The sequence below is a fragment of the Megalops cyprinoides genome, chromosome 4 (assembly GCF_013368585.1).
Source record: "Megalops cyprinoides isolate fMegCyp1 chromosome 4, fMegCyp1.pri, whole genome shotgun sequence".
NCBI lineage: Eukaryota > Metazoa > Chordata > Actinopteri > Elopiformes > Megalopidae > Megalops > Megalops cyprinoides.
In genome coordinates, this window is record NC_050586.1 from 39,284,441 (window position 1) to 39,307,720 (window position 23,280).

Sequence of the window (23,280 nt, forward strand, 5' to 3'; positions counted from 1 at the left end):
CACACCCAACTCATCAAACCCTGTCTTTATAGTCCTTGCTTTGTGCACTGGTGCACAGTCATGTTGGAATAGAAAAGGGCCTTCCCCAAACAGTTGCCACAAAGTTGGAAGCATAGCATTATCTAAAATGTCTTGGTATGCTGAAACAGTAATATTGCCCTTCACTGGAGATAAGGGGCCTAGCCCAAACCCTGAAAAACAGGTGTGGCCAAATACTTTTGTCCATATAGTGTATAATAAATATCTGTTTTTAAACACTGTCAATAAAACATTTTTGGAAGGCCTTTTCTATCTGTGGTAGGTCTACTGTATGAAAATATTTTACCATTGGACATTGCAAATGGACAGTCCTGTACAGGTGTGAATACATTCAACTTTTAAGACAGTGAAAACATAGGTCAACAAGGATGTTAAAATGGTGCAGAAATAGACCATTTCACAGAAGTGCACTGCAGTAACGCTTTACTTTACTGGTATCAGTACACTGTGCAATTCAATCATGGGGGTATTGACTGGTAAATATTGTTCAATACTGTTGTGTTCATCTTCACCACAAATTGACCATATCACTTTGCAATATAATTTCAGACTTTCAAAAATGTAGCTTTTAAGAGAATTGTTCCAATCAAATGGGCAAATAAACAACAACCATGTTTCTCATTTACCTATAATAATGTATTTTGTGAATACAAAAAACATACAAAAAACATTACCATTGAGGTTTGACTAAGATCACACTGTATAGACACTACCCAGTAAGTGAATGGAATTAAATCTGTAATAATGTTCAAACGAAGTTTCCAAAGGTTAAAACAGCATTTGGAAACTGCTGAATTAGTTGATAAAATCGATATTCATGGATTCATGGACCACATAGCCCATGCACCCCATACCCATGTACCTTGGTAGCTACGTCACTCTGAACCCACAACGCTACTATTTGAACCCATCCTGATAATGCTTACGCGCATGCGTATTCCAAAGGCATTGCTCTTGGAGAAATAGCAGGACGGCCGTAAGATCTTGATAGTTGTCTGGCTGCTCCACTTGCAGTTGAATGTTGTTTGAATTTGAATGCAAGAGGCGATCCCGTAAAGGTCATTTTACTCCCTGTGTGGTAGACTTGAGGTCTTGTTAGCCAGCAAGCTAAGCAGTTCCTTTGGCGTGCTACTTCTGAAAAAGACTAAGACGGAAGTAGCTATCGCTAGTAAAGGGAGATATTTTGCTAGCCTCTTAAATAACTTCAGCGATCTTCCGAAAGCAAGTTGTATGCTTTTTTTTACTTGGCCAGCTAAATTAAAGTTAGCATTGTGCTGCTTCTGTCACACTGTTTTTTTTCCACTCCTCAGTTCTGCGCTTTGGGAGCAGTGACCGTCTGTCTGCAGTATGTCCGCGCCGTTGAGGTTCGATGGAAAAGTTGTGCTGGTTACTGGAGCAGGTGGAGGTGTGTGGCAGGTTTTTTTCCCCCAGTAGCTAAGCTGTCCGTATTGACAGCTAGTTGCCTGCAGCAGTATTAACCAGCTAGGTAGTTAGCTAAAGTTATCCCAGATTGCAAGCTCTCTGCCAGCGGCCTGTTACGAGTGAGACAAATTGCTGGCAAAGTCAAATATAACTTTAGCATGATTTAACTAGCAAGCATGAGGATTTCCTAACGTTATATCGGCTCACAGATTTGGTCAAAATTTTGGTTAGACAAGCTAGTTAACATGACGGTCATGCTAGCTAGTATTGCTAATGTAAACTTGTTAACTATGTAGTGTTAACTACATGGAAACATCAGTTCTTTTTATTAGCTAGCTTTAGCTATCTCAGTGTTAACTGCAGGCAGAAGAGAAATTGTTTTGCAGCTAAAATAACCGTAAAAGCCCTGCAGTTTAGGAAAATTCAAAAGTTTGCAAACCTAACATCGCTAGCTGTAAGCAGGCGAAGATGCTTCGAACAAGCGAGCACTGACAATGACTAGTTACGGAGGCGATTGTGTTCTCTGTAGATGACATGGCTATAGTTAGTGATATGGTTGTTTACTGTAGCTGGCTACTTGTAACAAGCCCGAATGAGATTTGCAGCGTTAGCTAGCAATAACGTTATTTGACGAGGCAGTAAACGACGAACTAATATGCTTAACGATTGTGTATGCCGTGAATGTATTGTGAACGTCATTGCCGAAGTTGCAACACTGTATTACTGCTTCAGCCGAACAAAGTGCGTTCTCTGAACTAAAGGCACTGTGTGAAAGGTCATGAGCTAAGCAAACTGTTTACGCTATCTAAGGCCTTGAATAAAAAAAATACTCATGGCTAAATTGATTGTTTTAAGTCAACGAAACGGTTAAACTGAATCTGGCCCTACGTTTAATAATGGAAAACACCGATTGTCATTCAGAAGTATTTAATTTGTACACCCTCGTTACCTAGTTATTTGAGTAGACTGGTTGTTATCATTGATTGTGAAATGGATCCCGGGCAGGTGTATGTTGGGCCGCAGAGAGATGAAATTGGGCATCGTGAATACGTGCAATTGTTATGATTTTCACTGTGCATCAGCAAAATTGCGTATGTTTGCTCCTAAAAACTTACTCAATGTATTTTCTGCAATATAAGTGTGGTGTGTGCATGAAATTGGTAAGACAGTTAAGTACAGCTAGTATGCATAGTTCCATTAGATTAGTGGATAACCCATGTTCTGATTGGCATATGTATTTATCGTCAGGTCTTGGGAGGGAGTATGCGTTGGCCTTTGCTGAGAGGGGAGCCTGTGTTGTAGGTAAGTCTGTGGTGTGTATTCTTCAAAACCCTAGGTCTGTTATAGTTGATGTTATAGCCAGGAGGATTGACCTTGATACATTTAGTGACTCACCCAATTAAATACATCTGTCAGGCTGTGTAAAGCTGTAATGCTGAATTGTAGTTCAGGAGTGTAGACAATAGCTATTTATAACAGATCTAAAGGTAAGCAAAGTGCAGTGCCTGAGATTTGGTGCCCTTGGAGGTAGTGGGGGAAGGTGTGCATAGCAGGTTTCAACTTGAAGATTGCGCTCTTGGTATTAAAATGGGATTTAAAGAAGACTGACAGATCCATTTGTTCAGTTTAACCCTGGAGACATTTTCTGTGATGTTCCACAATGGCATTCATTGATATCCATTATTTCTTTATATAATTGTTGTAAAATATGAACTAAAGGTGGAGAAAGACATTCAGACTCCTCAAGGTTTTTTTTCTGTCATTGTCAGATAGTCTCAGTGTTATGTTCACTGTTTTGCATGAATTCATCTTTTCTGGGAAGAAGGCACCCATAGCATGTTTCTTTTACCAGAGATGCCTCACACATGGTTTGCATTTTAACATTGTTGTCAGTGGAGTACCAGACCATACACCTATTCTGTTGTCCCTGCAGTAAATGACCTGGGAGGAGACATCAAAGGCGGTGGGAAGAGCTCCTCAGCTGCAGACAAAGTGGTGGAAGAGATAAAGGCCAAAGGAGGCAAGGCGGTGGCAAACTATGGTATGCGGTTTTGGCATTCATTTATGTTCACTGTAAATGCTCTAGGCGTTCACTTAGGAAGTGGTTTGAAATCAGTTCTGTCATGTCACACAGACATGTACATCACAAACGTCGAAAAACAATGACTGTATATTAGATTTAGGTGCTCCAGTCTGAAGTTTTTTATAGTTAAGCCTATTCTATGTTGGTAGTAATTATTCCTTGATACTGTTGGCCAGAGAAATCTAGAGGCGTTGACTTTGAGTGCACTTGGTCTGCAGTTTTAAAAGCAAGTGGTCAAGTAGCCTTTGTAACTGGTATTTTTTAATTTGTGTGTGTATGCCAACTTTATGGAAAATGTTTAGGACATATATATTAAATGTGTATGTACATTAAAGTGGGTTAAGGACAATATATAGCTGGTACGGTTAGAGATAACAGTAATGATGATAGATATGATACAGAAAATAAAATTATCAGGATATGTGATAGGACAATATCTCCATACACAATGATATATCACAGCCATGGTTAGGGGCTGAAACAATCATTGAGCTGATACTTACCCTGTAGAAGATGTCAGTACACTGGTGAAGTGCTTGCAACATAGAATCCCCCACAATGGGGAAACAAATATGTCACAAGGGTTATTACATTACATTACACTTGCTTAGTGGATACTCTTATTGAAATAAAGCACTCAAGGTTACAACAGCAGTGCCCCACCAGGGAATCAAACTGGCAACCTTCGAGTTAAACTGTGCTCGCCACATCTACACCACATTACAGCATTACAGCTTTGTTCAGCTATGAATGAATGAGAACAGGAAGAAGCAGCAGTCCATGCTAGTCATATAAACTACAGTATATGTTGCAGGCTACATCAACACAATCATTTTTACACATAGTGGAATGTGGCCAACAGCCGAGCAGTAACAAAAACAAGAAACAAAGTTGCCAAATCAGTCCAAATGTTACACTTGCTCTTTCAGCCATCAGGCTCCAATATACAGTGACATACAGTCTAGCTAACTGTGCAATGTGGGTGTAGATTTGTTTATATCTGCTTCAGGTGAAATTTTAATATGGTATAGGCTGCAGATATTAAAAAAAAAGATCTTGCAAATGTTTTATTTCTTTAAATTTATTTTGTGGAGTTGAAGTTTTGAACTTGAAATACAAAAAAAAAAAATCTTTTGAACCAAAACAGAACGGCCTGTTCAGAACGGAGAACAAAACAAGTAGAATCAGATATGGAAACATACTTTCCAAACCAGCCAGCACATCCTTCAAAGCCTCAGGATTCCCTGCAAGAAATATTAACATATCCAGTGTCTAAGGATTCAGCAGAGATTGTTTGGGTATTGCAGCATTCTCAGCAGTGTATAACACTTGCCGAGTGATGCTACTGGCTCTAGAATTAAGGCAATGCAAAGTTTGGTACCTCAGTACTACATAGGGATATGCAGATAGTGAGCCCTGACCTTACTGGATAAAAGGCTTTGTATTTGGATGTGCAGTTATTGATATTGCTGTTTAAAGCAAATGATGATATAATCTGGTGTGGTCTGGCAGGTTTAACATTGGTTACCATGACCAGTTGCATGTTTGAAAGTAAATTTGTGTGAAAACAGATTTCACTGTAAAGATTACATCAAGGCAAGGCTTGAACATCACCCAATAGTGCTGTCCTCTGGCCCAACCTAACACGCACGTCTCTGCTCCAGATGATTAATTACTGAAAGGAGAACAATGAAAACATTTTCTCTATTCTGTATATTTTTTTCTGAGGCATGTATCACAAAGAGACTGGGCAGTGCTGAAGTGGGACCTCATTGTTGGAGGTTAAGTCTAATGGGATTAAATGTTGAGCTCGTCCTTGCGAATGGCAAGGATATTGCATTATCTGATTACTTTTCTCAGTAGACACCCATATCCATGGCAACTTAGGGTGTTTACATTTTTTTCTGTAACCCATTTGTGCACTATGATTGTTGCTAGACCAATCAAGGTGAAGAAAACAAGGGTACAACAACACTATCCCCCAGGGATTCAAAGAAATATCCCACAGATCCATAGTCCTGTGCCCACTTGTCCACACTGCTATTCAGAGGTACAAAGATATTGATTAGGACTAGGGGGCTATTAGTGTGATGGCGTAGCCGTAAAATAACGAAATATCTGGATCTGTATGGTTGTAGCTCACTGCTGTCTGTACTTTTTGTTTGTTTGTAGATTCTGTGGAAGATGGAGAGAAGCTGGTCCAGACAGCCCTGGATGCATTTGGAAGAATAGGTATTCTATAAAGTGTGAATATATAGAAATGATCCTAGAATTTGCAGAAACTGATTTTATACATGCACGTCTTTAAAAAAGGCCATTCCAAAATCGGTAACACTGTACATGTTCTTTTGCAGACATTCTAATAAACAATGCTGGGTGAGTAACGTCTTATGATTGGATTCCTTTTTCTGAGGCACAGCTGTGAAATGAACGTCTCTAATGATCTGTGGTGAACGCCACACTTCCCTTCCTCCATAGAAGTGTGAGAGAGAGAGGCTTGGGTTGGCAGAATGACAGGATGTCATGATTTGTGCTTTTTCATGTTGTAAATGCAATGTGTAAAATGACTGCAGTCAGTCCTCAGTTGTTAAGTGAAGTTATGTTATTAAATTAATTACAAATTTTTGTAATTTTTTGTACCCCAATGACTGAGACATCAACACAGCGTATGACTGTATTGTACAGGTTAAATATTTCATGTGAACTGTTATCTTTTGAAGTATTGAAAACATAATCAAAAACACATTTGATTAAGTTTTGGTTGTGTCCTTATTTACGTTAATACAAAAGTAATGAATTTTTAGTCTGTTCCATAATGAAGCTGATGTTTTTCTTCTCACTGTTAGGATTCTGCGAGATCGTACTTTTGGCCGAACCAGTGACTTGGATTGGGGTATGTAGCTGTGATCCTCAGTTGGGATTATACTGTTAATGGTAATGTAGCTCCATCCGTGCTAAAAGCATGGCGCAGAGAAGTGCTTTTTCTGTGATCTCAGAGGGCCTGGCATGCAGACGTTGCTAATCCTGCCGTAACCGGGCTGGGGTGTGCAGGAGAGCAGTACTTAGGAAATGAGTGAAAAGGTGATTTGTAGTGATTATTCTGATGATTTTGTGTTTTTATCCATTCGCCCGTCAGACCTCATCCACAGGGTTCACCTGAGGGGCTCTTTCCTGGTCACCCGGGCTGCCTGGAACCATATGAAGAACCAGAAGTTTGGGAGGTACAGTTCAGACCCTGCTTACATTACCTGCGTTGTAAGAAAATGGAGGCAGCACAAGACAAATGCTTGCGCTAATTTAGTGGCCGATGCATCTGCCAAATGCAGAAATATAGACAGGGAGGTTCATCACTGCTAGATCTTTTCATTTGTCTCAGATGTTCTGGCCAGGTTTGGGAACTGTGACTCCTGGCTGTATCCATACTGAGGTGAATTGCTTGCTTTTTACTTGCATAGCAGTGTTCACTGAGGGATTCCTGGCCCAGAGGTTCATAAAGGACCTCTGCCTGACTATATATGGATCGTTTCCCTGCTTAAGCACACAGGCCAATGCCTCTTTCCCCTTAATCGTGTTCTAAGGCCATAATTGTCCACGTTTGAAGAGTTGCAAAATTAATTGTTTTTATGGGCACGGTTACAATCATAGTACCTCAAGTTTAAGTAGTTGTGAAAGAACTGTGAGATTGCTGAGACCATCTGACAGAATTTCGGCTCTGTTCCCTTAATTATTGTGGCTGCGCTGGCAACTGCTGGCACTTCCCATATTAAAAGATACCTGGAGAAACGTGTACGTGGTAACATTGCTACAAAGGGTAGTCTGCATCCAATGTAAAAAGAGATCAGAAAACAAAAAATGTTTGTGTAAGATCGTAGGCATTATGTGCATAGTGATTCTTACAAACACGCTACAGCTGATCAGAAAAAAATGAGTCATCCTTCTCCCTGGGCGTTCATTTGCAACAGATGTAGAGGCCTCTCTCATCTCGCTTATCCGTGCTAAATTCTGGAAGCGACGCAAAATTACCGCCAGTTGTAAGCAGGTGGTTTGATTAAATTTTGAGCTCACTCCCAATCATTTTAATAAGATCCCCGCGCCTACAATTCTTAAGGCCTTGTAGTCCATAAGGACCAGGTGAACTCCATCCAACCGTACAGAACATAGAAACAGATTATGACACAAGGCTTGAAGCTTGGGTCTTGTTTGGTGTTAAACCAGTCATGCAAGCAGGCACATGCAGAAGCTATCTGTACTCTGCCATATAAAGTGTTCTAAGATAGATGCATGGATTTGTCCCTGCCCCTTGGATTCAAGCTGGCATTAAACCTAAGCAAAAAAAAAAACAGGGCAAACACTGATTGATAATTAAACCTTAGCTGCTGATGATGAAATCGTCTTGGATGATAAGAAAAACGTAGTTCTGGAAACTAATCCAAAAGTGATTCAATCAAAGAGATGTTTCAGTTTATCATAGCCCTTGATTTGCCCATAGGTTAATCAAGAGCATTGTTCTTGAAATACCCCTGAATTGTTGACAACTGAAAAAGGACAGCCTGGGTACAAAAGTTTCAGCTAACTGGGGAGAATGCTGTGCTTTGAAAGTCTCGATAGTAGCCTTGATATTTGGTATAGTGCAACAGTGGGTGTATCAGCCGTGACCTTTGCCTCGTGTCTCTGATAATTTCTGAAATTTGAACCTTGCGTGACAGAAGGGGGGGGGGGGGGGCTCTGTCTCAGTTAGGACGTAGACTTCAGATATATCCACTTAATCCCCACATAAGTCCTCCTCAGAGTTGTACAGGTCTGTTACCTCTACACTCGACCCCAGGTTGAGATGCTGGGGCTCACGTATTCCTTCATAAAATTCCTTCACACTTAGTTATAAATTGACCATTTCATAAAGAATTCAGCAGTACATTAATAAAGTTAGTTAATAACGTTAGTAAAGATTTTGTAGTTTGTTTGATTTCTCCTCTGACAAGAAACAGGAAAAAAGAGTAATCCTAAATTCTGAGACCCCGAAAAGAGCACTCTGTTAACAGGGTGACCAAGTGCTTGAGACTGTGCCGATCTGTTGTGACAGGGCCTTTTTTTGAACCGCACCTTTTTTTTGACTGATGTGGGTTTGGATGTGTCAGCGTGTGACGGTTGTTGGCACGTCCATTCGGGACAGCTGGTCCATGTTGAGAGAGAGAGGAGCATCTCCGTGACCCACAGCCCGCTGCTCTGTCTCTGCTCAGGATCATCATGACCTCGTCGGCCGCCGGCATCTACGGGAACTTCGGCCAGGGGAACTACAGCGCCGCCAAGATGGGCCTGGTGGGGCTGGCCAACACGCTGGCCATCGAGGGGCGGAAGTACAGCATCCACTGCAACACCATCGCCCCGACCGCAGGGTCCCGTCTCACACAGACCGTCATGCCCCCAGGTCAGGCCTGCGAAAGGCAGCCACACGCTGCTCTCATCTGACCTCCCTGCACGGTGCCATAAAGACCAGCATTTCAGCAAGGAATATCGAGCAGTTGCATAACAGCAGAGAGCTGCGTATGGTGTAGGAGTGTATATGCATAATCATGCCCTTTTAGATTGGCGGGTAGCAGTCGAAAGAATATTTATCCCATGGTTTTGCACGCATGGTGTGAATATTGGAATATTTTTTCGATGGTTTTACACACATGGTGTGAGAGAGTCTGCCTATAAAACCCATCAAAGACACATAGTGTTTTTTTGACCAGCATTGGAAGTGTCTGGATTATCCCCAAGGCGTACAGAAAAGAATGTATTGTTATATATTTATACAACCTTGTGTATAATATCCCTCCCCAAGACTGGTTTACAGAATTAATGTACGTTAGAAAATGTTCACATTGGTATATGTTGTAAAGCATACACACGCGATTGCGCTATAGCTCGTCTTCTAGGCTGGAGATGAGCTCGGCGCTCTGGGACGCTCTGCCGTGGCAGCTGTCACGAGATGTTCGTTTGTCTGCGGCGGAGCCGTGCGTGACACACTCCCATGTGTCACACATTGTTTTCTGCAGTGCAGTTTAAATACCAGACTGCGCGTAATGGGGCAGAGGGTGGGAGGGGGAGCGTTTCGGATCTGGGAAACGGATCGAGGTGACGTGCGCTTCCTGCTCAGACAGTCACAAACTTCCCTCTGTTAGCTAGTGTAATATGTTTGAAAAGGCCTCTCCCCCCCCCCCCCCCAGATCTCCTGGAGTCCTTGAAAGCGGAGTACGTCGCTCCCCTGGTCCTGTGGTTGTGTCATGAACAATGTCAAGAAACTGGCAGCTTGTTTGAGGTGAGATGGAAAATTAGGCTGAAAAACAACTCCTCAATGACTTGCTGTTTCGGTGATATAGGATGTAGAACAACATATTTGATGGTTTGAATACAAAGTGCGACGCGTACTTTGGTGCGATCAAAAAAAAAAAATTTGTGGATTGTTTTTTATTGTAGCAAGTTGTCAGACTTTTACAAAAAAAAATGAAACTTCGCTGATCTAAAGTACCTTGAAATGAGGTTTAACAGGGTTGTTTTTTTTCTTTGAGGGGGAACCCTCTAAATTCTTGTACGATTTACATTATAGTACCCCATTATAGTAACCAAACCTATTAGTTGTTCATCTTCTGTTTTAATGTCATTGGAAGCCAGGTCATGTATCGATACCCCTGCAGCACAGAGTAATGATTTCTGTTTGCAAACCTGTATGCATAAACAGTGTAAATTAGCTTCCAGATGGGTGTCTAATTATTTGTCGCTCACTTGCTGTTCAGGTTGGAGCTGGCTGGATCGGCAAGCGTAAGTGAAATCTACACAGTTTTCTAAATATTGGTTCCACAAGTTAAGGGGGAAAAGAGGGACACGTTCTCCAAAAATTTAATTTATAGTTAGTTTTCATTTTGTCTTTCCTGATATTTTTGGATAATACGCCCCCAGAAAATGCCCAGCATTTCTACAGCAGAGTCAGGGGCTCTATTGTACACCATTCAATATGGGAAGATATACAATAGTGTGTTTAAAATGCTACCCGCTTAAACCTGCTTAAAATAGGTTTTAAATGCTTAATGGCACAGGGGTCTGTGGCATTTGGCCTCCATTTTGTCTTAAACCTTCATTTTTATTGATCAGTCTTATTCGTGTCAGTGCTGTCATTGTGTAGGCTGGTTGCATAAAGGCAGGAGCCTGTGTTTGAATAATGATGTCTCGCTGGGCGTTTTGTGCGCGAGCCCTCGCGTGTTCTCTCTCTCTGGGCACGTTACATGTGAGCGGCGCTCAAAGCGGCAGAGAAGCACAGAGGCCGTGCGTGCGTGCGTGCGTACACGCGTGTAGCGTGTGTCAGACCCCCTCTCTCTCTCTCTCTCTCTCTCTGTGTGCAGTGCGGTGGGAGCGGACTCCGGGCTGCATTATCAGGCGCAGGAACCAGGCCATGACCCCCGAGGCGGTGCGGCAGAGCTGGGACCGGATCTGCGATTTCAGCAGCGCCACAAAGCCGGCCACCATCCAGGGTAAAAAAAAAACAGACACTTACGATTCCGCGACCTTAAAACACCTCGCCCGGCATTAGCATCTGGATACGAGTTGCTTCAAAGCTAGTGGATATAAACTGTCTCAAGGGTGCTTGTTATAAGGGCAGGAGAGTGGGTTAGTGTCAGAGGGGAAAAACTGCATTGCTTATACCCGTCATACCGGTGCACATGCTATTCAGCCATTACATAAGCCGGCAGACCGTTACATAGCCACATTAGATTAGTGTATAACCCATCAAACCGATACATAGGTCAGCAAAACAATGCACGCACCCACTCTTAAGCCAGTGCCTGCAGTGTGCAAGCCTAGTGCCAGTATATTCCCGTGTACCATATACAGATAGACCTGCGCTTGTCACTGGTAACTGATATACATGCCAGCGAACCAGTAGTGAATTACTCAATATAAATTGACCAGATGCCTGATTAAACTGATACGACAGTGCAGTGTTGGTTTAGATCCATCCTCATTGCAGGGTTGAAGGTCTCACACGTTTGTCTTCCGCGGACGCTTTGTTTCAGAGGAGCAGTGCTCGGGCATTTACATTTGTCTTTTTCTCCCCGCTCTTTAAGAATCGCTCAGCACTCTGGTGGAGGTGCTGTCGAAAGTGGACACGGAGGAGGGGGTAGTCCCCAATCCCACCAGCGCCATGGCTTCCGCTGTGTCCGACGGCAACAGCCCCGTGAGTACGGGGTGGGGGTCGAGGGTCGGGGGTCGAGGGTCGGTGTGACTGGCACGCCTATAAGCCGTCAGGCCCAGGGCCTTGTGAACAGTTGGGGGGGAAACGCAATATTACGTAACGTTACATAATGAGGAATCGTCGGCAGTGCTAAGAAGACTCAAGAAGCCGTAAAAGAAAACTAATTTTTAACGGGCTAATTTTTCACAGAATGTCAACACAGCTCGTGACATGATTTCTCAGATAAGGCCCAAAATCTTAGCAGAAACCCCCCCGGGAGTTGCTAATCAGGGCTGACAAATGCTTAAAGCACATCGCCCTCCTGCTCAGCCCGGAATCATTACAGAACCTGAAGGAACTGAACGGTCTGGCGGCCTTAAGGAGGTTCCCAAACCTACATCCCATGCTTGGCGCACAGCTCCTATATTTGTTCGTGCCCTCAAGACATACATATGCATACATTCTTACCACAAGAGACGGGACATCAGCTGCCACTCCAGACATTCACTTTGGAAGGGATGTATGCTCGGTGCACGCCATCGCACAGTGTAATTCTCAGATGAACACAGAAACGTGCGTCCCATTCTTAGGAGAGTGTTTGATTTTAAATTCTGCTCAGTTTACAGGCTTAGAAACCCTGATGTGCCATCTGGGCGGTTGCTATGATTAGGCAAAAGTAAAGACAGGCTAAATTATACTTCTGCAAGCTGCCTGCATCTTTAGAAAAAGAGTGAAGACTGAACTCTAAGGGCGCTTTCACGCTAGAGCGTTTGGTGCGGACCCCGGTCTGCTTGAACCGTTAGTTCGGTTCGTTTTGTTGATGTGAAAGCTGTTCTCCGAACTTGGTTGCGCACCAAGGGACTGTACCCGAGTCCTCCGGAAAATGGGGGTCTGGGGTACGTTTCACCTGAACTGCAGTGCGGTTCACATTTGGCGTGAAAGCTATCCGATCTAAAACCAGGAAGTAAATGCTATTTCGCCTCCCTTTTGCGTTGTTGCCTAGCGACATTGGTAAATAAAAGCTACACGTTCCTTACGTGTTGATGATGTAAACGGACCAGGGCTCGCAACCAAAAAATGTAATGTGAAAGGAGACCGGGGGGGGGGGGGGGATAATTGCACTCGAGTTCGGGCCAGCAAAATGGACCAAGTCTGAAAACTGTTAAAACTGATGCGATGTTGCGGTTGTCATGGTGTCACCCCCCCTTTTCAGCTAGCGGCAGTGGGGCAGAAGCTGCCAGAGATGGTCTTCAGCTACTCCCACACGCAGTGCATCCTGTACGCCCTGGGCGTGGGCATGTCCACCCGGGAACCCGACCACCTCAAGTTCCTGTACGAGGGCCACGAGGACTTCAGCTGCCTGCCCACCTTCGGCGTCATCCCCGCCCAGGCCTCCATGATGGAGGGGGGCCTGGGCTCCATCCCAGGCTTCAATTTTGACCTCTCCCGGGTGAGTGTGGGTTTGAATCCCAGAGAAGCCTCTGGATGCCTCAGACAGACAGAATGCATCACGGCCCGGTGCAAAAGAGCAATCGTGACAGACCTTCACGTGGGTGTCAGAATGGGAAGATATCAGCGCAACAAACTAGCACTACACACGTGTGTGAGGTTGCATATTTGTACCAGTATACTGGGTGTGTGTTTGAGCTCTTGCGTGTTATATTGGATTGTTTTCCAGGTTGCCTGTTTCTTTAGAGCTGAATATTTTCTATATGACTTCATGTTTGTGTGTTCTCAGAGGTTTATGTCATTTCTTTGTCTCCCAGCTATTGCATGGTGAGCAGTATCTGGAGCTGTATAAGCCATTACCCACCTCAGGTATCCATTGTAAACCCAACCCTCCATTTTATTATCCAGAGAACTCCTCAGAACGCATTGTGCCATTTTAAAATGAAATTCCTGTGCGTTTTCAGGCAAGCTGGTCTCACAGGCAGCAATCGCAGATGTCTTGGACAAAGGATCTGGAGCCGTCATTCTCTTGGATGGTGATTTTTCTCATTTTCCTAAATGCCCTTTTCGCGAACGCGGCCAATATCGCTATCAGCAGACCCGCGTCGCACGCATTGTGGAGTTTGATCATTTCATAATGCGCAATCTCTCTCAGCAGGGATCTTTAAGATGACATAAGAAGAGCATCTTATTTTATCTCTGGCACAAAGAGGAATTTGCCCAACAGCAGAGGATAGATAATGTTTTATAACAAAATGGAGAATTGGATTGCATTCCCAAATGGTATAAGAACTGCAACCAATGACTTGCATTTAATGTGATGAGGGCAAAGCTCATCTTGCCATTTTAATAATGGAGGTCACCCCCTTTCCCAGTTCATACCTACAGTGGCAAAGACCTGTTGTGCTACAATCAGTTTTCCCTGTTCATCGTGGGAGCTGGTGGCTTTGGGGGAAAGAGGACCTCGGATAAAGCGAAGGTAACCTTTAAATCTCTCCCCCCATCCCTGCAAAAAAAATGAACACTACATCAGCAGGCGTTGCTGTCTTTCTCCAACACTCTTTCATTAGTGCATCAGTAGTTTGCTTTTTCCTGAACTGCTGTGAATGGGTAGCGAGCTCTTTCCCTTTCTGCTGAGAACAATGACTCCCCGCCTTCCCGCAGAGCACCATGTCACCCCCAGACAGAGCTCCAGATGCCGTCATGACAGACGAAACCACCAGGGACCAGGTACTCTGAAAGATTCAACAGCGCTGCTGTATTTAATTTCTTTAAGCCATATTTATAGTTAAGTCCATTAAAGGAGGTCATTCAGAATCGGGGCCATGCATTACAACAAGAAAAGAATAACATTGTTTTTGGCATGCCCTTTTTGCACATTTACCTCTCCAGGATTAAAAAAAATCTTTTTTCAGACTAAGGGATTATGACTGCCAGTCTAATCTGTCACTTAGTACATTGTAATACTTTGTCACAATTTAGTACATCATGACTTTTATTTGGGTGAAAATCAAAATGTCTGTTTTTTTCCCTTAAGCAGCTGTAAGCTTGTATGACTTAATGCATACTTTATACCCCCTGTAATTAACATTTGTTGTCACATTTTTTCATCCTGACTTCAGATTGTGGCTTTGTCACTTGTTTTGGTCCAAAATAACGGTAACCACAATTTGTGACAATGCTCTTGTGTGAAGGCCAATAGAGGATAAACGCAGTTGGTTAAGTTGGGAAGGATGTGGGGAAATTGAGATTCTGTTAAAAGCAGACGGGGTCATATTGTCATCTCTGCCACAGGCGGCCTTGTATCGACTGAGTGGAGACTGGAACCCGCTGCACATAGACCCCAGCTTCGCAGCTATGGGAGGTGAGGCCTGGCATTTGTGTGCATCTGAGACAACAGTTGCACTACAGGATCAATACCCACTTCTCTCAGTGCAGGGAGCATTTCACCGCAGGGTGTACTTTGTGAGGATTTTAGTGAAATACCTGAAACAAATGATGAAGCCTTTATGATATAAGGTTATATGGACAGTTGTAAGGGTGAAACCAAGTCACAAGATAAATCAAAGTTTTTGTTACATTTTTTTGACATTGAAATTAGGATGAGGTGTATTTTTATTTTGAGGTATTCCAACACACCTTTTGACTACAAATGTGGATGATTCCTGAGTAGTAAACTCATTCTGTATAACACTGCTACATAGGCTTGGGCGGTATCTATTTTTTCATACCGTCATGCCTTCCCGACATTTCACCAGGGTATACGGTATATGACGGTACTTGGGTAAAAAAAAAAAAAAAAAAAAAAACATAAGCTGAGCTGCTGGTGATAGAAGTCATTTTGGCATGTATGACATTGTCTAGCTACCCTACAATGCTGTGTGTCTAATATGCAATTAGCCTGCCTAGACCTGCTTAGCCTTGCTTTTTTGTTCAGCCAAAGTAATAGTAATAATAATAATAATGTGCGGCGGCCCACAGAAACCCAATGGATGTCGCTGACGTTCAATTTTGGCAAAATACCAAAAAACATCTAAAATTTTATTGACCAAATTTTTGGTCATAAATGAGGTGTCATCATAATTTGACAGTTTAAATCCTATACTTTCTGAAAAATATTGATAAATATGTTGAAAGTAACACGTTGTTCATTTTAGACATTTTTTGGCATGATCAGCCTAGCTAGCTAGCTAGCTATCTTCCTCAAACTAAAGTTAACTAGTTGCCAAGCTAGCTAGCGAGTTCGCTTGATAATAATTAGCTATTTATTCCAAATGTTGATTAAATCCTCCGACATAGATCGCTTGCTAGCTAACAAATGCATTCACAAAACATCAAATCTTCACAAAACATCAAAGCAGACTACATGGGTGAATGGTTATTATAATAATCACTGGACTGGACGTGACTGTAGCCTGCTAGCTAGCAAGCTACCTTATTAATTTGGCTGTTCGTCTCGTATTCTTGACAAACAAAACAAAAATGCCTCTGAAATACTCGTTGCTGTATTTCACTGAGCTTAGTGATTGCACTTCTAATTCACTAACTTAGCTAGCTAGCCAGCCGCCTCAAGAGTCTACAGATCCGTGGTGTAGACAAGAACATATCGGGTGACATGTATGATTATCGCTAGTTTGCTATAATAACAGCTGTCAGTTCCTTCACAACTACTTAAGGAAAGTTGTGGAATTAAAAAAAAGCACCACTTCCACTTTACAGAGGGATCAGGATGTCTGAAGACACTAGTTATCAGGCAGTGACACAGAAGAGCAGCACCTTTTCAAAGACAAACTGAATGGAATTACAACGAATTGCCACAGAATCTTTAAATGCTGTTTTCTCAGTTTGGTGTGAGGTGTGAATGGAGGTTTGACGTGTTACCCTCTTTAGCCACAACTCTCTTGAGGCAAATAGTGCACACAGCTTCATCTGGAATGGCTGACTCACCTTTATCATCGGGATGAAACCCAAAATACTCCCAAACAGGGTCATGGGCATGTTTCTTTTTTACAAGTCCTGTAACATTATCCCCACCACTCAAAGTCACCATCTTTCTCACCAATAGACTGACCTCTGGTGGCACGTGCTGTGCACTACAATACATCACCTCAATACAGTAGTACACTATGTGGACAAAAGTGTTTGGCCACATCTGTTTTTCAGGGTTTGGGCTAGGCCCCTTATCTCCAGTGAAGGGGCAATCTTAATGCTTCAGCATACCAAGACATTTTGGACAATGCTATGCTTCCAACTTTGTGGCAACAGTTTGGGGAAGGCCCTTTTCTATTCCAACATCCTCATAAATGCTCTACAGAATGAATGGGCACAAATTCCCAGAGAAACGCTCCAAAATCTTGTGGAAAGCCTTCCAAGAAGAGTGAAAGCTGTTATAGCTGCAAAAGGGGGACCAACTCCATATTAAAGTATTTGTATTTGAATACAGTGTCATTACAATGTAATGGTCAGGCGTCTGAATACTTTTGTCCATATAGTGTACGTCCGTATCAGTTTAATAGAAAGAGGAGCGTTTGTATTTTTGATGGTATTGAAAATCATACCTTCGGGATTTCTAAAAACCCCGGTATAACCTAATACCTTGATACCGCCCAAGCCTACTGCTACATCTTACATGTGTAATAATACTAATACTAATCTAATCTAATACTGATTCCAGGATTCAAGACCCCCATTCTGCATGGACTGTGCTCCTTTGGCTTTGCAGCCCGACACGTACTGAAGCAGTATGCCAACAATGATGTGTCCAAATTCAAGGCTATCAAGGTGAAACGGGCAAACACATACACAGTTAAATCTGATATGTGCTGTGTAGGCAAGTTCTGTTGATCTTCACCATCCGCTGTTCTGCACTGTGGTTGTACACGTAAAACACACTTGATAACACAGACGGTAAAATAATATGGGACTGCCACATCTCCCCTCTCCCTCAGGTCCGCTTCGTGAAGCCGGTGTTGCCAGGGCAGTCCCTACAGACAGAGATGTGGAAAGAAGGTATCAGGATTCACATTCAGTGCAAGGTGGGTAGCAGTAGTATTCCTTCAGTAATTTAATGCATTCACTTGAGCTTTGACCCTGATTATACTTGGATTATACTCACAGATGCAAGACAACACATGGAGATCGAATATCATCTTATATCTTGCTTTCTTTTGTGTAATCTTTGGGGCAGCCAGATGGACCGGTTAACCGGTACAACCAGCAATGCAGCATACATTCCCTATACAAAAATATGCGCTGAGGCTTTGCATATTCCACATAGCAGTGGAGATGTTCTGTATTAAGTCACCATAGCCCCACTTCTGTGGTATTCTGGACTGATTCTGCGTGACGCAAGATGCACGCCTTTGTGCAGCAGCCCTTTTTGCTGGCAGCTGACCTCAAAGACCTGCTGTCTCGTTTTGACATTAGACCCCCAGTTTCCCACCATTCCTGGCTCCTCTGATGAATCCACAATTCCCTCTGAACTCCGGTTGCATTGACAGCAGCCGTAATAGCAAGGGCAGCAAATAGTAACCTTTGCTAATGCTATTTCTTACATAACGTGGTGCGATAGGTGGTCTAATTGCCTGTATTTTTTTGCTTGTCATATTTTGTTCAGGTGAAGGAGACTGGAGCTGTGGTTTTGTCGGGAGCATATGTGGATCTCCATTGTGCTGAAGACTCAGTTTCTCCAGAGAAGCCAGCTGAGGTAAATTACTGCATTTCATTTTGCACCAAAACCGCTGCACTGTGAATGTGGCATGTCCACAATGCATTGCACATCAGATGAATTCCCAGCGGGGAATAGAATAGCCTTTTTAAACACGGTCTGTGTGCTCCGCTCAGGCAGGGGGACTCCAGAGCGACCTGGTGTTTGAGGAGATCGGCCGGCGCATTCAAACCCTGGGGGCCGAGCTGGTGAAGAAGGTCAACGCCATCTTCGCATGGGAGATCACCAAGGGCGGGAGCGCCGCAGCTCAGTGGAGTGAGTGGCCAGAGAGACGCAGTCTGCGTTCGGAATGGGAGGCCCCGACGCAGCCTCACACATACACTGCCGTGCGGCACACTGATGGCAAGCCGTCAGCGACTAGCCATTCAGCACTCCTGAAACCGTACACACAATAAACGAACCTGAAGGGTCATTTCACTGGGGTGGGAAAAAAATTAAAAGGCGGGAGTCAACAAAAGTTTACAGGGTATGGATATGGTTTTTATTCTTAAATCTGTGAACTATCAGCATGTAAAATACATCCTGGCAATTGGCATATGTAACACATTGATCACTTGTAAAAGGTACTTTAAATGGTTAAAAAAAAAATCACCATGATTACGTAAAAACCTAAAATGGAATTGGAATTTGTTCAAAGAGCCCGTATAACTATTGATCAGATGCACTTCACAAACATATATATGTCGTAAGTCGTGCAGAAACTTGAAGTGTGCTGCAGCATACCCTGTGTTCTCTGAATGTATTTCTCAGCGGTATACTATGCCAAACTGGCTTCACTCACATCTCTTCAAAACGATGCTGTCCAGAGGTTGATGGGCTACACACATTGGTATTGCCCCGCATCTGCTGGCGTGAATACCAAACCAGTCGCTTCCATTGCCGTCTAAGAGTTTGTCACATTCCAGTGATGCTGTTTCTGTTGCGTCTCCCCCTTAAGCCATTGATTTAAAGACCGGGACGGGCTCCCTGCACAAGGGCCCGTACAGCGGCAAGGCCGACGTCACCATGACCCTCTCCGACGAGGACTTCATGGACGTGGTGCTGGGGAAGCTCAACCCGCAGAAGGTACGCGCTCATCCTCCCCCCCCCCCCGACGCCTTCCGGAAAGGCAGGAAACGTCAGCCGTGCGCTGTCCCCGCAGGCGAGCGCCGCGCGGCGAGTATTTACCCCCCTGTGCGAGCACGAGCGCGGCGTGCGTGTCAGTTCCCCACATCACCGTCGCACACAAGGTATGAATTTGACATGAGCTGTCAGAGAGCAGCGGATCAAACGCTAGACATCTGACATCCACCGCGGTTTGGCTCACTGAAGGGGAGCACGCGGCGCGGCGCGGACACGCAGGCGGCTTTCAGCCCGTTCCCCAATGACTTCGGTACCGAAGCGCGCCATCATCAGTCTATTGACTTTGTGTCCTGTTCCCCCAGGCATTCTTCGCCGGTAAGCTGAAAGTGAGAGGCAATATAATGTTGAGCCAGAAGCTGGAAACCATCCTGAAAGACTACGCCAAGCTGTGAAGCTACTGTCACTGAAGCAGCCAGTGCGTTAACGGCAGTTGTACGCCACATCCTCTTCTTTTTCGGAGGAGATACCAGTTGCACTAACCAGACATTGAAGGACTGATCTCAAGCAGCGTCATAATTAATTCACCTGTTGCTTTAAATGTGAGAAGTCTCCGGAACATGATTGAAACGTGATCCAGTCAGTGTGGTGTTTTGGGGATGGCTCATTAGCCTGGAATTGATGATTGTAATCACTGTCATGAGGTTTAACACACATTACTGTGCCGATACTTTATGAAGACTGTAAATTTTCAACGATTTACACCATTACAAGTAGACGAGTGATGAAATTGTTTAATGTGTTCATTCTGCCCCCAGAACGGTACCTGAATAATCAAAGTAACATAAATCTTGTTAGAAATAAAGCATCTACGTTATGGAAAAAAAGCTATTGTTAATGAATTAATATGAATTTATATGCATTAGTAAAATGGACTTTTGGCGGAGGTGATTGACTTTTTTTCTTTTAAATCACCATTTTTGGTGACACAGGTTGCCAGGTTGCAGTGAATGCTGGGGAGGGTGGGGGGTGATGCACTGTGAAGATGCTGAAAACTGTACAGGTGACAAGATGTTGCAGCACCATGGAAAACACTGAGCCATTTTTGAAGATGCGTAGAACACAGGGTGATGTATTCTGTACTTACTTTGAAACTGAAACGCTTCATGTCTGCCTAGTTGGAGAGTTTTTAATGAATTAAAGATGAATCTACCCATTTTACACTTTAAGATTAGATTCAAGTGGATGTTTGTAGTGGGTAGCTTTGGTTATGAAAGGGTTTCGAAGCCAGTTTGAGTCAGCCCCTGTTGTGTTGGAATAAGTATCAAGGATGAACACTTGTTTGAACACTCAACATCCACATATACATCTAGCAGGTAACACCATTAAGCAAGCAGTTTTTTAAGCGGTATATAAACAGCGTATGAGGAATAGACAAGGAAGAGCACTTTGTGGAAGTGTTCGATATCAGTTGTCCGGACAGCTATGGCATTCGCAAAGCATCATTATTTGTTTTTTCATTATGAATTAAGAAATCTGAGCCACAATAAGATGTCCTACCACCAAATATCCAGTTTGCCATGTCAAATTACCCACTAGCTTGGTAGACCAGGTTAAACACAATGGTTTGTAACTATTACTTATTAGTACTTTAAATATGTCATACCACACCCACTTAATTAAGCTATTTCGAATCATGTATCTCCCAACGAACAGTTGGTTTGAAACAAGTTTCGCTGTCTTCGCCGAGTTAACAGGCAGGAGGGGAGCGATCCTTCAGGTAAATCCAAATACAGGCAGTAGATTGAAATCGCCATATAAGGTATTCACTTTATTCAGAGAATGTCAAAATCAATTGGGGGGGAAGTGAGCCCAATTTAGGGTTGAAGTCAGGAGGGCAGGGTTTTCGCTTTGGCAGTGAAAACAGTGAAGACGTCTATGTGAGCTCCTCCCACAGAGGTCTTATCTCCATCCACGGGCTGCTGTTTCCCCCTGCAGTTAGGCTCACCTCGGGTGACTGGCTACAGAAAAGACAACACCCAGCAGAAAGAGACAGACGTGCAAGCTGTTTTAACACTGATATCAGCTGCATGATATCATGATAAATTTAAAGCAAGTATTTCTTTTTATTGTTATATTTTTCTGAAATTTCACATTTACTAAAACGATAAAATCAAACTCAATGCCCCACACATAACTATTCACATCACATCAAGTTCAGTCAGCTGCTTCTATTAAAAATGACATTTTCATGCAGGGAAACACCATTTTCTTGCCGGTTAGCTAACAAGCCAGGAGACCTGCTGTTCAATTCAGCACACAAAATGGCATGCCTTTTCACCTGAATTCACCTCAATATATAAGTACTTTCCCTTTTCAAGTGACACTTATTCACATCTAAAATTTATGGCACCCAGTTTTAACATTTAATCAACCCTTTTTCACTATTGCAAACTCTTCTAACATTAATCATTTGATGATTAAATGTTAAAACTGCATTTCACTTCAGTTGCATATGCTGCCAGTTGGTAAAGGTTTAATTGAAGCATGACCACACTCACCTTCCTCCAAGTCCTGCTCCAGTTGATGCTCGCAGTATTTGTAGGGGACACTATTATTCATTTGTACATCTGAGTAGTTCAGGTTACTGCAGATAACTCACTCTGAGAGTGCAATATAGCAGTGCAATGCAGGGAATCAAACCTGCAACCTATGGGGGCAATAAAATAACCCATATCTCTTAGCATTTTAAAAGCTTTTCACATCTTTGACAATATTCACCGACAGCTTTTGTTCTCTGGGCAGATCATGATGTTCTTGACTGTGACACTCGAGGCGCACCTGCATGGGCGTTTTAATTCCTGAGGACAGTGTTTGTACCACTCCTTTGTTATTACTATCAATCAAACTTGCTGGCATCTCCACAATAGCTAATGAAAACACTATCTTGACATGTGTTTAGCCCAGGTTAACATCAACTTTCACACAAACTTTAAAGGTGTCATCTGACTATGTGACACTAAGCATTGTTACTGTTTTTATTTAGTTTTGTTTTCATAAATGTTGTCATTTTGATTTTTCTCTCCATTGGATTAATGCTAAGGTGGGCAGACATTAATAAACACAGTGGAATAAAATATCTTCTCCCTTACTGCTCTCTCTAACTGAAGCCTCTGTGAGTGTGCTTTATTCAGCTTTTAACTAGCGAGTTTAATAAACTGCTTTGATGTTTAAAACATAAGTCTGTCTTGTTTTCTTTCGGTCGTGGGGACAGAAAAAGTCTAACAGCATATCAGGTGACAAGCCAAAGCCCGTAACCCCAACACCAAACTTCTCCTAGCACACCATAAAATAACCCTGCGGTAGAGTTCCACCGATAAGTCTTCGACAAGCACTTTCCAAGACAGTGCTTTTCAGTTCCGGACAAGCATGGGTCCGTGCACACAAATGGGTGTGTGTGCTCACAATGAGAGAGAAAGGACTTCCAGAGATGGTGTAACGAACTCCACAGTCCGCTCCAAAAGATTCAATTGAGTTGATTCTGCTCCCTTGTGACCCGCTTGTATGCTTTTTACCAAACAACATAGCAACTGCAGCCACACGGTTGTATCTGTTACATCAAAGTAATTTATTATAATATTACATTTTATATAATACAGTTTGATTTACAGTTTATCCTTGTCTTTAATATAAAAATTAGATTTATCTGCGCATATTCACATCTCAAAGATTAAAGGGAAGCAACTAAGTGTGATCGTTCAACTTGATTCCTTCCCCCCCCCCCCCCCCCCC

The 23,280-nt window shown here is 43.1% G+C and overlaps 1 protein-coding gene across 3 annotated transcripts; it reads left to right on the forward strand.

The window, feature by feature from the left end:
• Window positions 1-975: 975 nt before the first annotated feature.
• On the forward strand, window positions 976-20,434 carry hsd17b4 (hydroxysteroid (17-beta) dehydrogenase 4). 3 transcript variants are annotated; one of them, XM_036526577.1, is made up of 25 exons: window positions 976-1,015; window positions 1,350-1,444; window positions 2,710-2,763; window positions 3,395-3,502; window positions 5,717-5,776; window positions 5,899-5,920; window positions 6,391-6,437; window positions 6,681-6,765; window positions 8,782-8,969; window positions 9,754-9,845; window positions 10,321-10,345; window positions 10,924-11,052; window positions 11,647-11,756; window positions 12,967-13,203; window positions 13,520-13,571; window positions 13,667-13,738; window positions 14,078-14,181; window positions 14,367-14,432; window positions 14,997-15,066; window positions 17,377-17,483; window positions 17,651-17,737; window positions 18,319-18,408; window positions 18,546-18,684; window positions 19,367-19,494; window positions 19,854-20,434. In XM_036526577.1, exons 2-25 carry the CDS (start codon window positions 1,387-1,389, stop codon window positions 19,941-19,943), a joined length of 2,220 nt encoding a protein of 739 aa, XP_036382470.1. In that variant the 5' UTR covers window positions 976-1,015; window positions 1,350-1,386; the 3' UTR covers window positions 19,944-20,434. The 3 variants fall into 3 exon arrangements, with proteins under 3 accessions (XP_036382470.1, XP_036382468.1, XP_036382469.1); XM_036526575.1 differs by having other exon boundaries at window positions 995-1,097; XM_036526576.1 differs by having other exon boundaries at window positions 995-1,444.
• Window positions 20,435-23,280: the final 2,846 nt, after the last annotated feature.

Coding starts and splice junctions, on each gene's coding strand:
- hsd17b4 (XM_036526577.1), top strand. CDS start 1,387: ATGTCCGCGCCGTTGAGGTTCGATGGAAAAGTTGTGCTGGTTACTGGA. Junction 2,764..3,394: donor GAGGGGAGCCTGTGTTGTAG/GTAAGTCTGTGG, acceptor TTGTCCCTGCAG/TAAATGACCTGGGAGGAGAC. Junction 14,182..14,366: donor GGACCTCGGATAAAGCGAAG/GTAACCTTTAAA, acceptor GCCTTCCCGCAG/AGCACCATGTCACCCCCAGA.